Source organism: Anomalospiza imberbis, chromosome Z, assembly GCF_031753505.1.
Source record: "Anomalospiza imberbis isolate Cuckoo-Finch-1a 21T00152 chromosome Z, ASM3175350v1, whole genome shotgun sequence".
NCBI lineage: Eukaryota > Metazoa > Chordata > Aves > Passeriformes > Viduidae > Anomalospiza > Anomalospiza imberbis.
In genome coordinates this window covers 6,652,998-6,667,762 of record NC_089721.1, presented here as the reverse complement: position 1 = coordinate 6,667,762, position 14,765 = coordinate 6,652,998, and the positions used below count along the sequence as shown (strand labels likewise).

At 40.8% G+C, this 14,765-nt stretch overlaps 1 protein-coding gene across 16 annotated transcripts in view; it reads right to left on the bottom strand.

The window, feature by feature from the left end:
• CELF4 (CUGBP Elav-like family member 4) overlaps positions 1-14,765 on the bottom strand; it is a 703,272-nt gene that overhangs the window by 34,625 nt on the left and 653,882 nt on the right. For all 16 annotated transcript variants that reach the window (XR_010994515.1, XM_068176591.1, XM_068176598.1 and 13 more), the window contains one exon: positions 2,934-3,100. Coding sequence is in view for 15 of the 16 variants with exons in the window: in XM_068176591.1 (XP_068032692.1) it covers positions 2,973-3,100 (128 nt within the window). In the remaining variant the exon portion in view is untranslated. The remainder of the gene's footprint in view (positions 1-2,933; positions 3,101-14,765) is intronic.

Genomic DNA, 14,765 nt, shown 5'->3' with positions numbered 1-14,765 from the left:
CAATTCAATAGAAAAAAAGCCCTTCCTTGGAAAAATCCCAATTAAAAAGTTTCTTGAGCATCCTCTTGAAGCATATGAGTAATTACTCTGGTGTCAATATGGTTATACACATGCTTCAAATTGGAATTAAAGACCCTGAAGTGCTGCATCCAAAGTAAAGATAGATAAAAAACAAGGTGGAGTTATTATCTTTCTATCAGTTAAAGGAAGTTTCAAATCAAGCCAGCAGTGGAGGTACAATAATACTGTGCACAGCTGACCTATCTCTGAGTCTGGCTTATTCCTGAGGGCTTAGCCCTCTGCTGATCACTATTGCTCAGCCCTGGTGGGAAAGCTGACCTGTGGCCTTCCTGACTGAGAATCCTGCCTGCTCCTAGGGTGCTAGTATCAATATTCCCAAGCACTGGGAGGCAGATGAGCTGAAGAAAGACCTGGGTTTAAGCCCATGTGACCTTCTGGGTATCCTGGCTGTCGCCAAGTGTCCCCTTCAGTCTATTGCAGCATGGTTCTCCCTGTGCTAACCCAGATCCTCCCCTGGGGAATGTTCCTGCAGTGTCCTCCTGGGACCACATACACTCGAGCAATTCCTTCTGTCAGGTGGAAAAACACAAATATAAAACTTTTTTTCCTGGAGAATTCCTTTCTGCTAAAAGTTGGGTACAGGTCGTGCAACAGGCTTAACAAGGTGTAAGTATGCAAGAGAACAAGGACCTCTGAGATACATTTTGATAGGGTCTCTAAACAAGTTTCTAAACAAGTCTCTGAACAAGGAGAGAAGGGTGGAAGTGATCTGATGGTAAAAACAGAATGATTTTTCTGGACAGCAGAGTACTAAAGCTGAAGTAAAAGCCAGGAAGGCTAAAGGACTTCCTATCTAGACGCAACTCTTCAAGACTGTTCTGCTTAGTAGAAGCAAAGGAAAGGAAAAAAAATGCTCTAAGAGAGACACATATGGAATTCTAATACCATTTTACCTGCTGTTTCCTTTTTTATATAATTTAAATTAAATTTTTTTGGGAAAAAATTACCCAAGCAACAAATCTTTGTCCTACTAGAGAGCAACCTTTTGTAGGAAACAAGCTGAAACCTCAGAGCACTTCATGGTGAACCATGATGATAAAAACCACCGTAGACTCATACTGGAGAATCTTGAACAACACAGATATCCACAGCCCTGCATCTTCTGACACCACCATGAGAAACAAGCATATCCTCAGCCAGCACACCTATGCTGAGACATAAAGCCTGGTGCCTACCTAGGGAGACCTTTGTGTCCCTTGATCCCTTTGCAGGTGTCACAGAAAGCCTCCCTGACAAAGGCAGCCCCTGCTTTAACACAATTGCACGCATGCACCACCCCGCTCTCCCCCAGCAAAGCCTGCAGAAAAAAAGCCAGTGTGATGAAGCAAAAAGCATTTGGATATGGCAACATGTTTTGGTTTCAAGCTTCCAAGAGGCCTTTTCATAAGCAAGGAAAAGAAAAGAGGTTTTTGAAGGGAGAAAATGCATTGACGGTTATCTTCATGTAGTCACATATAAAGGAGATTCTAAACTATGGAGGCTGTTAACTGCACATGCGCCTAATATGTTTATTGGAAGGTTTCTTAATCTCCTTTATGCTGTCTTCAGTGCAGCACCTCTTTCAAAGACATTTTGATCCCATTCCTGAATTCTCACTGGAAAGGATACTGCTCTGAAGACTGGAAAAATATATTTTTCAAAGATATTTGGGATCCCAGAGAAAAATTAAAACACTCTGTTTTTCTTTGGGAAAGTTGAAGATAGGGATTTTCTGCCTGTCTTACATGAATCAAAAGAGGCCTGAATAAAAATCACAGAATCTTAGATATTACAGCTAAAATGACATAGAGAGGTCACCTAACCAATTTCTGTATCACTAATTCAGGAGTACAAATTGCTTAGGGCCTCCTTAGGTGCTGAGTTTACTGGGGAATCTCTGGTGTGGAACAGTTTTAACAATAGGGAGACTTCCTGTCTCTGTAAACAAACACATAGGGGTTTATATTTCTGTTTCTCAAAGAATTACCTAATGAAAGAGCCAGACAGTGGTGGAAAATATTTCCATTTTTGGAAACATCTTCATTTTTTTAAATTGGTAATATGTTGGGATTTCAATAAAACAAGCTGTGGCTTCTGATATTTTTGGTGTTGTTACATGTATTAAAGTTCCCTTGAAACCTCAACCTTGAAAGAAGCTGGCTTCTTTCCAGCAATACATGGCACATGAGTCTAAAAATGAGACCCCTGGTCCTTACTCCAGCTAAGCTTCCTTGGCTTTGGTTGGGTTTTATCTGCACACAAGAGTTTAAAGCAACTGACCAAGAAGTGAACATGGATCATTCTATTAATTTCTTGGGTTTGTGAAGAAATAAATCAGGGGTTATTTTGTTGTCAGGGAGACATATTTACATTAAGTTATTATGCTGAGATGGAATTGGATACAGACTGTACCGCATGAAGAATGAAGAATGCTTTGAAACGTTTGCAACACAGAGCTATTGAGACAGACACTGTCCCAGTCCAGTCACCTGGGATTAAACTGCAGCCCAGTCCCACCTCTTAATTGCAGATTGTCTTCAAGCACCAGAAATGCTCTCTTTCACTGAGCAGGGGGAATCAGGACAGCTGCTGACTCTCCTCTAGTGACCAGAAACACTTTCTAGAGATGCAGGATGCCCCTGGGATGAGGAAGTTGTCTTATCCCTTGGTGAGCATCCTTCCACCTCTTTTTCTAAAGAGACACACACACAAACAGTTCCTAGTTTATGCGTGGGTGCGTGTCTGAGCAGAGTGGCTCTAGCCAGAGTCAAAAAGGCAGAAGATAGAGAGTCACAGAGCTGAATCTCCTTGAGGGTCTACAACACAGAGAGACGCTACAGGTGTAGCTGACACCCCCTTCCCCATGCAGTTACCTGTGCTAGTGCTTTGTATCCAGTGGTTCCCACAACCCTTCAGTAGGGACGATTAGCATCCTTTGGCCTCTTCAGCTGCACCTTCAGCCTCTTCATGCCAATCTGGAATCCATTCATGGCCTGGATAGCAGCTTGGGCACTGGCAGGATTGTCAAAACTCACAAAACCTGTCAAAACATGAGGCAAGGCAGGGGACTTAATGAGCCGAAGGGTGCCAAGGCACGTACATGCAACGACCACTGAGAATGAACATGGGGAAGGGAGTGAGGGCACTGAGAGGAGGGAGGTGAGCAGGAAGGAGGGTGGGCAGGTGGGCAGGAGAGTGAGGAGAGGATGGTTGCCAATGTGGGACAAAGGCTAGGAGGGGTTGTTACAGATCAGTGTCCCAGGACACAGTGCCTGGTCTGAGTGCCAGTCTGAACACTAGACTGTGTGGAGCACAGGGATCCAAATGTTGGTGCCACAAGATTTGGGTCACCTTTGAGCTGGGAGTCAGCAGATGTAATGCATGGTCTTAAGGCACTCTGTCTTCCTCTCTGTCCCTCCATTGGGACTTGGATAAGTCTCTAAACTTTCCTTAACTTGCCATCATAACCTTTTCTTTGCCTTCCAATACTAATCATGAGGGGAACCTGACACACCTACTGCTACTTCCTTATTATGGCAGTATAAGTAAAATGTGAATTTAATAAATTCTTCATTATTGTATTAATCAGCATGAATGGTTTGATTGTTGGCCAGCCAAGCAATATGAAGAGCTTTAATCACTGGCAGTTTCTGCAAACTCCATGTTACTCTGCAGTTGAGAGATGAACACAAGTGTTTTCCTGACATGGTTTTCCTATGGAATTTCAAATTTTGCCAGCAAATCTTTCAATAAACCACGGAGCACATCCAGCACTAGAAACAACTATAGTGACTGAATATTGTATCTATGGGTCACCTAAGACATTCTTTGTCTTCATTTGCTCCCTAGTCTGATGAAATAATATAGGTCAACCACACAAGATGCAATGCATCTAATACATTCAGCTCAGGGGAGAGCTCTTGGTGTAGCTTTACCTTTTTTTTCTATTTGTTTTTGGTTTTATTTTTTAAATTTATTTTTAATTTTTTTCTTATGTTAGATCCAAAAAAAGGCCTCATTTTCCCATGCTGTTTATGGCTGTAGCTGGAATGACCATGGGTCTGAGATATTAGTGAGGCAGGGGGCCATCACATTGTACAAGCATTGCCTCTGCTACTTTTGCCAAAAATGTCCCTGTGTGCCAACAACATTTCTGAGCACAAACCTTGGGTGAGACTAGCCTGGACCAGCCTGCTCTCCAGACAAAGCCATCTGTTTACCCACCCCTGCAAGGCTCTGGCAGCACAAATCAGTCCTAGGAGCCTGGTGTTGCTCAACAGACAGGCTGAAATGAAGAGACGGTTTTTGCAAGCCCCTCAAAAACCTAATGCTAGGAGTTTGCTGCCAGGTATACACCTGCTTCTGACAGCAGAACCAGGCCTGGCTTACAGCCTTGGGCTGTGCTGTGGATTCATTCTGCTGCCCTTCCTCCTCGCTGGTCTAGTTTTTCCTCAGAAGTGAGTCTCACAGGTGACACAGGGTGTCTTGCATCTGAAAAAGACACAGAGATGTGCATGCAAAGGCATGCACCTTTTCACCCCTGCATTAACCTGTGCTCCCTGACCTTGGCTAATTATGTAACCTCATGACAGGTCATGAAAGACTAAGATTTTAACAGGTGCCATACTCAGCAAACAACAGGTTTGCTGAGTATGGCACAAGGGGGTTTTAAAAGGGATGCCCATGGAGTAAGCAGGGAACCTTCTTTGTCCTTGGAGCCAAGGCTCCAAGTAAACTGGCTGTCCGCACAGTTTTCCTGCCAACCCCCTGGATGAGGAGGTACCAGCTGCAGAGCTGCAGCTCTGAAGATGAACAAAAAGTACTCTCAAGACCCATAGCAATCATCAAAGAAAACTGGAGGGCTATAGTGAGTAATGAGCTGTGGTTTTATTCAATAGCAATGGATCTGCTCTTGCCCTCACTTTTTAGGCAGTAAGAGCCTGGTGATGTAGTTACCAGTTTGCATTTGACTGCTTGAATAATCTATCAACAAAGTCATATGATTCATTCTCAGCAATGGAATAAACTAAACACTTCCTGGTTTCACTCAAGTATGTTCAGTCATAAATACTTCTGGAAATGCCCTTGGGGATGCCTTGAGCTCCAACCTTAAATATGTTGTCTATATACTTAATATCCTTGAATATCGGATGTAGTGAAACCCCTTTCTTTTTAAAAATCACATCTGGTTTGCTGATATTCCTGGCCAACACACATCAGTTACATCTAAAATAGTAGACTAAAGCTGTTCCGGGGAAGTTCAGAGAAACTGGAACCTAATACTCTATAGTGCTGAGGTTTTTTTGACTAATGTTTAACATCAAACAATTCCTGGACAAAATGTGAGTTTTAGCACAGAAGACAGGCTGTGTTCAGTGGTTAACTTGGATGTGTCCATGATGTTCTGGAAATTGAGAGAATTTAATAATTTGGGTGTAGGCCATTTTGTGCCAGCTGTCCCCAGTGCTAGGGAGAAGTGCCAGTTATGTTTACTTTGCTGATATCCACACAGCAATCCAATATCAAAGTTGAGTTGGCTGCAGCTGGATGGCTGCTTAGCTCATTCCTTCAGAGAACATACCTTGCCTGGGAACTTTGATTCCCACTCTTGCAACAGGTCCTTTGGGATGTCCCCCCTACTGCCTACATGTGCACATCTAGGTTATGCCTGCACATCCATCCATTTGTGAACAAGTCACTTTAGAACCCTACAGTAATCGGTGGAGGTCCTGCCAACACAGTCAGTGGAGGGTAGGGCAGGATTTCTCTCTTTTATTAGGTCACCCTTAGCTGTGTTCATATTAATCACTGGTCGGGGAGCTGCAGTGAAGGCAGGCACCCAGCTTAAATCAAGGAACCTCTGTTGTGGGATCTACCTGGTTCCACAGTTAGGAGTGACATCTCAAGGTAAAAAGTTAACTGTCTAAATGCCTGGGTGGGTCACTCCCCAAAGTGATGCTAATTGATGAATCAAATCCCTCCAGAAATGCTGCCCACTATGACAGAAGATCATTATTTCTTTTGTGAAGACTAGACCTTTGATGAATGATAAGCCCTTGTGCTGAGGTGCTAATATAGTTGTACCTCTACAAGAACCTTGCTGTAAGATAAGCTCATGAAGCTATACCAGTTTTTATCATCACTTTGCTTTTGAGATGGAATTCTAAGCCCACTTCCTCATTCTCTGCAAAGCTGTAAATAAATACATCATTTTAACAAATGGGACTAATAAGAGAGATCAGAAGTACATTTGCTCACTATATTTCATTTAGACCAGATAATGAAGCTGGGAGTTGTACTCTGATTCTGGTATTAGTTGCCTATAGATTTGGACCTGATTTTTTTCTCTTTAGTTGTTCTGGTATTCACTGATGCAATATAAAAATCTGCTCTGGCTGGATGCTGAGGCTAGAGGAATTGGGATTTGAAAGCTGGGTAAAGTGACAGGCAAATGCCATAACTGTGTATTTTCTTTGTGATCATATTCTAGAGACAGAGTAGCTAATTACTCCAGCTTCATTTCACTGTTTTAGTTTTCAGGGGCCTTGAAATACTCGGAAGTTGCCGGTGCATCCAAGTCTCCCCCTTTCCTGTTATTTATGTATAGCTCTGTTTCGTATTGTGGAAGGTGTTTGGATGAACTCCAAAGAGAAGGAAAGCTATGGCTTATCCTGAGATTTAAGACTTTACAGTGGATAAAGGATAGCCAGAGAGACAGGCATGTTGGGCTAACAACAGCATATTCCTTTCTCTTCTCAGGTCAAATACCTACTGGCAGATTTGACTTTTTTGTTGCTGTTATATGCAGTATTGGCAGTCAACAATCTTTGTTTCTCCTCACCTGTGTCATCAGGATTCATGGTACTATGACAGATTTGAACATGTATGACTAGGAACAGAAGGTATGCACTGGGAAAATAACTTAAATACTCAGTTCCTAAATGGTTTTAATATTTGAGCCCATGAGCTCAAAACATGATGGCAGAATTACAGTTGCTATCTGTGTTTTGAACACCACCTCTGCATTGCCATCTACATGCTTGAAGGACGGAAAAGAAAGGGAGAGGTAAAAAAGCTTGAAGTTCTTTCTGTGCATCAGTTAATTAATAATCAAAGAAATACATGTTTTGGTCTGAAGACAGTTGGTAGGGGGACAGCATTTTGTGATAAATCTACTTTATGGGGGGGGATATTGGTAGTTTTTTCTTTTTTCCTTCCCCCCCCCCCCCCCCCGCCAGGGATTATGTAAAAATGCTGCTCTAATAAATGATTACTCAAACGCGACAGTGAATGGCAAAAGCTGCTAGGACAGCAACAGAGGGCATCTAATATTTCTGATTCTGCACAGCATTTTCCAGGAAAGGAGCTGTTGTTGGAGCCCATTACTTCTTCTGGCTTGCTCTTTTCCTAGAACTGTGTTAACTATCACAGGCAGAAATTGGGGTACAATTTTGGAATTGCTTTATTTTTCTCCCCCTTTCTTCCAGAGAAAGTTCTCGTGGTGTGACATGGGAGGGAGCTTTGTGCCTTTCTCATTACATGATCAGCATGATCACCATGGCTTTATGTAACAGATATCACCTAAGGGCTGTTTTTCTCTTTTAATCAGCCAGGATGATAAAGAAGGGAATTCACAATCTATGTCAGAGTACATCTGAAGACTGTTTTGTAACTGTAAACTTTTTGTTTACAGTCCGTGTTTTCTCTACGTGTCCATGAATTAGTTTGTGCACTAAGAGCAGTCCTGAATGAGCACATGGATCCTTAATTGATCCTTCTGAGCTTTCTGGTTTGCTTTGCATCCAGCAAGGAGAATTAGGGCTTAATGTGCAAAACAGCCTCTTGATGATCTGTTACCAGGTTGAAATAACACCTTGTCTCTCTTGGGCAGGAGTGTTCCTCTGGATGGAGCCCAGTGCATGGTAACTACACTGAACTTCCCTTAAATCAGACAATCAATCTTGACTTCCAGATGCAAGCTTTTCATCCAGACTCCTGAACTGTGGACAGCTGATCCTACAGCAGGTCCACTCATGTAACTAGGTTGCCTTCAGGCAATAGGAAGGAAAAGAGGGACCTCAAAGAAAAGAATATTAAACTTGTATTAAAACTAAATAGAATATTTTTATCTATGTTCCAGCTACTTGCTGCCATCTCAGACATATACGTTGCAAGACACTGCAACAGAAGCAAGTAGAAATTGCTGCTTATTAGCTTGTTTTAGACCAGGCTTTTTTTTTACTTGTTCTAGCCACAAGAATATTTGTCTGTCTGCCATGAGGGATCTTTCCTGGTGCTTCTTGTTACTTCAGTTATGAAAGACGCTAGCTAAGGAGAGCAACTCTGACCTTTTTCCTTTTGACATTCAACCCATATTCATTTTACTAGAGGGAAATGAGAGTAACAGAAGAGCAAGGATCTGCTGCTCGGCCTCTAGGAGAGAAAGAGAAGAGATGCCATGCACAAGGCCTAAGAGAAGTCCATGCCTCTTGCTTCCCTTGTGTCCAAAGTGCTTTCCCCTAGGCTGTAAGAAGGAAGCTTGGCCAGACTAGAACTGCAGATTCATAGAATATCCTCAGCTGGAAGGGACCCACAAGGATCATTGAGTGCAGCTCTTGGCCTTACCTAGGACAGCTCCAAGGGTCACACCATGTGTCTGAGAATACTAAAATGGAGGGACCTGCAGAAAGTGCTGGTAATTGGTTAGACCAGAGACCTTGCTCTCCTGTCCTTCCTCCAAGAATCCAAGTCAGTAATTAAGAAATTACTGATACAATTTGTTATTAATATAACTGTTCCCTGAACTCACGGGTTCCTTGCTTTTGCTACGGACCAGTGAAAGGTGAGATCTAGGGAGACATTTTTTGCTGTGAAGGCAGCAGAAAGGTGCTCACATCACAGTAGTCTTCCTGTGGGAAGGGTGGAATTCAGTAGCTCCTGTCCTTCTATCTCCATGAGGACCTGCCCACCTACTCCTCAGACCTTCCCTGCTACTTTAGTCTATTTAATTCCTACAACTCCTCAGTTTCTTTTTCTCTGTGTTTATTAGTCTTATCAGAGAATGGAGATTTTCCTTTAATTGCTTTGCAAGGACTTTACCTTGCTGTGTTCTTTACACAGTGTACTAGCTGCTGCCTCGCAATTTTTAGTGCTGTAAAGAATTTCAGGATACAATCTGTATGTAAGTAGCTCTATAATGTATGTGTGCATTGGAAGGTATTGTATTATAAGGTGATTTATGGGTACTGGAATACTCAATAAAGGAGTGCGTCTGCAGAGCAAGGGCATAGCACTTCAGCTGTTTTCCAGTGTCTAATAGGGTTGGATGACTTTTTGGATTATTTAACCTTCCACTGCTGTTTAATCATGTCCAAGAGTGATCTGTCTACCGAGCTATCCATCCCATCCATCCATCCATTCATTTTTTTTAATGTATGAACAGCCAGTAACAGACGACTGTGCTAAACAACTAGTATTAAATATTTCCCATCTGCAGGATGAGATAATTGGAAACTCAGAATATTCAAGGAATTGGCTCAGAAATCTGCTGAACCATTAATGTTCATTTTAGAAATTTATGGAATATTAGAAAACCTTCAAAATGTTCCAGGAAAAGAAAAAAAATCTAATATTAATTTTTAAGGGTGTAAACTAGGTGACCTGATAAACTTAGTTAAACTTTCATAAGTGTCAGAAAAATTATGAAAATTTTGATATGAGATAATGTGGCAAAGAATTTAAAGATACACAATTAGTACCAATCATCATGGTTTCATGGAAGATAACATCTATCAAATGTAACTGATTGCATGAAATTGCAAGTTCTGTGAATAAAATAAGTTATCACAAAGTGTATTTAAACTTTGCTAGAGTATTTCAGACAGCATTTCTTTACAGAAAATGAAATAAGCCCAGAAATGAGACCGCCAAAAACCTGTCAGTTGTAACAGACAGAATTACAGAGATTCTAGTAGGCTCCTTCAGCGGTGTGCTGAAATCTCTGTGCTATTCAATTTCTCTAGCATTACTTGGAAGACATTTGGAGTAATTACTGGTAAAATTGGCCAATCATACAAAAATGGTGAAATAATGACAGAAGTAAGTGACCTGGGTCACTGAGTAGGCTGGACACAGTTAAAGGGTGTTCATTTTAATCCAATCAAATGCAAAATTAAGTATCTGCAGGAAAAAGCAAGTGGGTCACTCATAAAAAGAGGAAATCCTCATTAGAAAACAGTGCCTCTTAAGAAGAAGATGGGTGTCATAGTAACAGCCAAATATATGAGCGTTCAGGACTGTGTTGAAATTCTCAAAGTCCCAATATTTTAGTACAGTTTTGGGATGAAGTTAACCTTTGCTGAATATCCTCTAGAAATAGCAAGTATGGCTATTTCTGAGTATGGCTCAGGAAAGATCCTTACTGGAATTCTGCATTTAGTTCCAGCAATTACTCTACAAAACAGATAAATTTAAATACTTACTCATAAGTAGAAGAGTAATTATAGGTCTGAAATAGTAATGAGAGTGGCCACAGTTTATTGAAGAGAAAGTTAAACTTACTTCTGGCCGTAGCCTATAAATAATACCTACTAAAACATGGGGGGGGGGGGTTCTTTTAGAATAGGGGGAAAAAAGAAGAGCTTGCTGATTTCTTCTAGGTGGAATCAGGCATTTGTCAAATTTAAAATGGAAATAAGACACCAAGTCTGCATATTTTAAATGGTGAAGGTAATGAACTGTTTTGGAAAACATCTTGTTTAGCAATAGGGGTGGGGCATCAATCACATGAAAGCTTGATTAAGAGATTTTCTAAAAAGGATGCTATGACTAAAGCAGAAGGTTTTAACCCATCACATGAGCTGAAGCACATGGCATACATTATTTCTGACTTCAGTCCAAAGGATCAGAACAGTCTCTTCTGATACTGCATGTCTGTCTATTGTTCATTTTGCAGTTCAGATATTTAGAGAATCAGTTCTTGCTTACTAATCTGGGATGGATTGAGGTAACAGTCATGATAGAGGTGACAATTGATGTTAATGCCTTATAATAAATGGCCCCAAAGTGTGGGCTGCAGACCACTGAGAGGGCTGACTGGTACTCGTTCTTCATCTTGCTTCTAGCTGAGAAAAACTGAACAGATGGGAAGGGGAGATTAAATGAGGAGTGAAAGTAGATGGCATGATTAACTTTCTCGAAAGGTCAGAACACCCAGTGCAGAAGGTAGTTTGAAATACACAAGTATCTTCCTTATGTCGCCTTCCTGTCTTCCTGTGCATGAAACTGCCTCTCCACATTGCAACAGTGTGAGCTGGAAGGTGCATAGAAGTTGGTCCTTGTTTTTGTGCATTGCCTGTTGGATGATCTCCAGGCAGAGAAATATCCAGGCAGAAGAAGCAGAGGGCTATAGATGCTGACCCTGAATGTGGCCATTATGAGCAAGAAGGACTGCTCCAGCTAAGAGTCTTCTCTTTCATAACCTGTATGGTGTTTGATTCTTTTTCATAGGAAAATTGTTGTTATGACTCATGTTGAAAGCACAAGGGTAAGACTCTAGATTAGACTAGAATTTTGGCAATTTAAACAACTGCATGGTCAGATCTGATCTGAGGGTTCAAACTCAAAGAGGGGAAATTTAGATTATATATACTAAAGAGATTCTTTTCTGTGAGAGGATGACACTATGGCACATATTGCCCAGAGAAGCTGTGGATGCCACATCCCTGGAAGTGTTCAAGGCCAGGCTGGATGGGGCTGGGAGCAATCTGGTCTAGTGGAAAGTGTCCCTGCCTGTGGCAAGGGACTGGAATGAGATGATTTTTAGGGTCCCTTCCAATCCAAATGATTCTATGATTCTGTGATCCAAGGTTTTGGCTCATATATACACATCTGGGCACATGATCAGGACTAACTTTTTCTAAAAAGATAAAAGGGAATAAAAATTTCATATAGAAAACCACAAAAGATCTCTCATCATAACAGTAGATTAAAGATTAGAACTTCTTTTTTTTTTCCTGTAAAGAGAGGTTTTCTAAAGGATAAGCAATTACTTGTCTGATGCTATGGACTGTGGTTCTACCTATTCTTATAAGTAGGAGTTGAAGCCATCCAATGAATTGATGGAAGAAGTGAAGGATTGAAGCTTCAGCCATTTTTTGGAGAGCCTATGAATCAGATATTGGACCAGTAAACATACATGTCTGATGTGGACAAAAAGCACTGTGGTTATTCTATATGAAACATAATGTTCCAGCCCAGGTGATGATGCTGGTCTTCCTCACAAGATCAGCCAGTGATGAATCACCCAGAGATGACTAAATAGTATTTGTCCTCTTTCTGAATGATGAGTAGGACTGAAGCTATTTCCTAAATGCTCTCAGAAATGGATGGAATTCTTCTTGACTTGTTTTCTGAGTCTTCCTTGAAAACATCTGATATCATCATGTGCCAGAATAAGGTTTATGGGGGAAATCACATGGCTAAAAAAAGCAGGTGAACTTTTGAGGATATATGCTCTTCTCCAATGTGAAACTGGAAATAAAGGATGAGTATAATGTAGGTTTTACACAAGTTCTAAGCAGATGCTGATACTCAGTTAAGGATGCACTGAGATTGTTATTGAATCAAAATGAAGGCTATTTCTACATTTATTTTTTGAAGTTATAAACCAGATGAAAATAATTATTGAAGCTCCCACCAGCCATGTTGCAATGCATTTTTCATCTAAATCTAATTTCTTTGATCCCCAATTCTCTCTTGGATCCTGCTTCATTTGTGACTTTTTGATAAGGAAGCCGTGTATGAACAAGGCAACTGCTGAAATCATCTGTCATCCTTCTTGATCCATAAGAGACAAGTATCATAAAAAGTGACCTTGTTCTTGAAAATATTTCATAGTAGGTAAGGTAATAAAATTCATTCCTGGACTAATAAAGAAAAAAGAATCCAAAAACCAAAACATCCAAACAAACTAGGAAATCCTGTAAGGAAGGTGAGCTTTGAGCTGTACTAGTCACTATTTTTTACCAGTTCTCTCATGTCCCAGGGAGCCTCTGAAATGCATCCCTTTTTGGTGCAGCAATGCACAGAATCTTCCCATCTTGCTCTTGCTGACCATGATTTAGATGGACAACTACCCACCCCTTCTCTGCTGGTTGTTGAACACCTGACACCTCATTATGGGTAGTTTGGGAGAATCCAACAGAGACAGAAAGGTCTGAAGCTTCTCTTGTGCAGCAGTCTGGAAGTTTTTGTTCAGAAGTCAGAAGTGGTGATGAACAGTTTTTGGCCATGATTTTCGAAGGAATATTTTACTTTCTATGGAGGCGAGTGTGTGAAAAACAGCTAACCAAACTAAAAGTTAACTCAACAGAAAACAAACCTCCTCATATGCAGTGAGTCATTGGGAAAGGAAAGGAAAAGAGAAAATCTCTCAATATCTAGACCAGGAGGCTGTGAACTGGCACTGACCTATGCTGGGTAGCAAGAGTAGAGAGTAAAGAGTTGTACACATTTTATCTGGAAGATAACATCTCCAGATTCAAACAGCTATTACATGTGTGGTACTTTCACTGTCATTGTAAAACCTCCATGTTTTCAACCACTCCCAAAGCACAAGAAAATATCTGTCCAGCTTCTTTTTTCAAAAACAACAATGGGAAAGAAAAATTGTCTTATTATAGCAGAGATGCTGATAAATTCCTGTGGATCTGCCAGCAGAATATTCACCATTACTGGCTTTCAATGGCCTGAGTCTTGGAGATCTCAGTGAAGAACAGACTGCAGCTCCTCAGAATAGTTACATTCAGTTCGTGTGTCCTGAATCATAACACAGATTTACTAAATCCTGATCTTGCTCTGGGGCCTCTGCCCAGTGACCCATCTGAGCTCTTGAATCCACTCTTGGGTAGAAGACTGTAAAACAAGATTGTGTTTTAATTACTGAAATAAGAGGAATAGAAATATATCTCGAAACATGGTTTTGAAAATGCCTTTTAACAGAAAATCTAAAGACCTGAGAAAGGCATAATGTGTTAGTCATTTGTAGAGGGATCTTAATTTGAAGGGATGGGGCAAAAATATGAGCCACCCCTGAAAAAAAAGTGTATTTTGCATCAAATTCAAAAACCCAGTATCAAAAATTCTGTCATTAGGATTTAAAAAAAACCTAGCAAAATAATAATCCTTCTGAAACCTGTTCAGCCAGGTCGGAAGATGCACAAAGACCTGGCTAAAGGCTTTATGATTTCTAAAGACCTTTCTAGAGAAGGATTTAAATGGTCTGTAGAGCCCTATCTTTAGAATAATCGTTTAATTTCACCTTTAAATGGTCAGAACACAATCAGATTTTTAGGTCATGTTGTCCAAAAGGAAGCAAATTTGTTTCCTATCAGAGTTCACAGAGCATCTGGATGATGCTTTTAACCATATGAATTAATTTTTGGTAGTTCTGGGAGGAGCAGGAGGTTGAACACTGTGAATTTTATGGGTCCCTTCCAACTTGAGATATGATTCACAGAGGTCCATGGTGAGAGAATGAGAGACAGGGGATGTAAATTGGAACAGCAGAGGTTCAGACTGAATACAGGGAAAAGCTTTTCACCTTGAAGGCCAGCAAGCATTGGAGCAGGTTGCTAAAATTCAAACAATTGTTCAACAATTTTCATTGTTTTCAATAACAATCGTGTCTTCAATTTTTTTATATT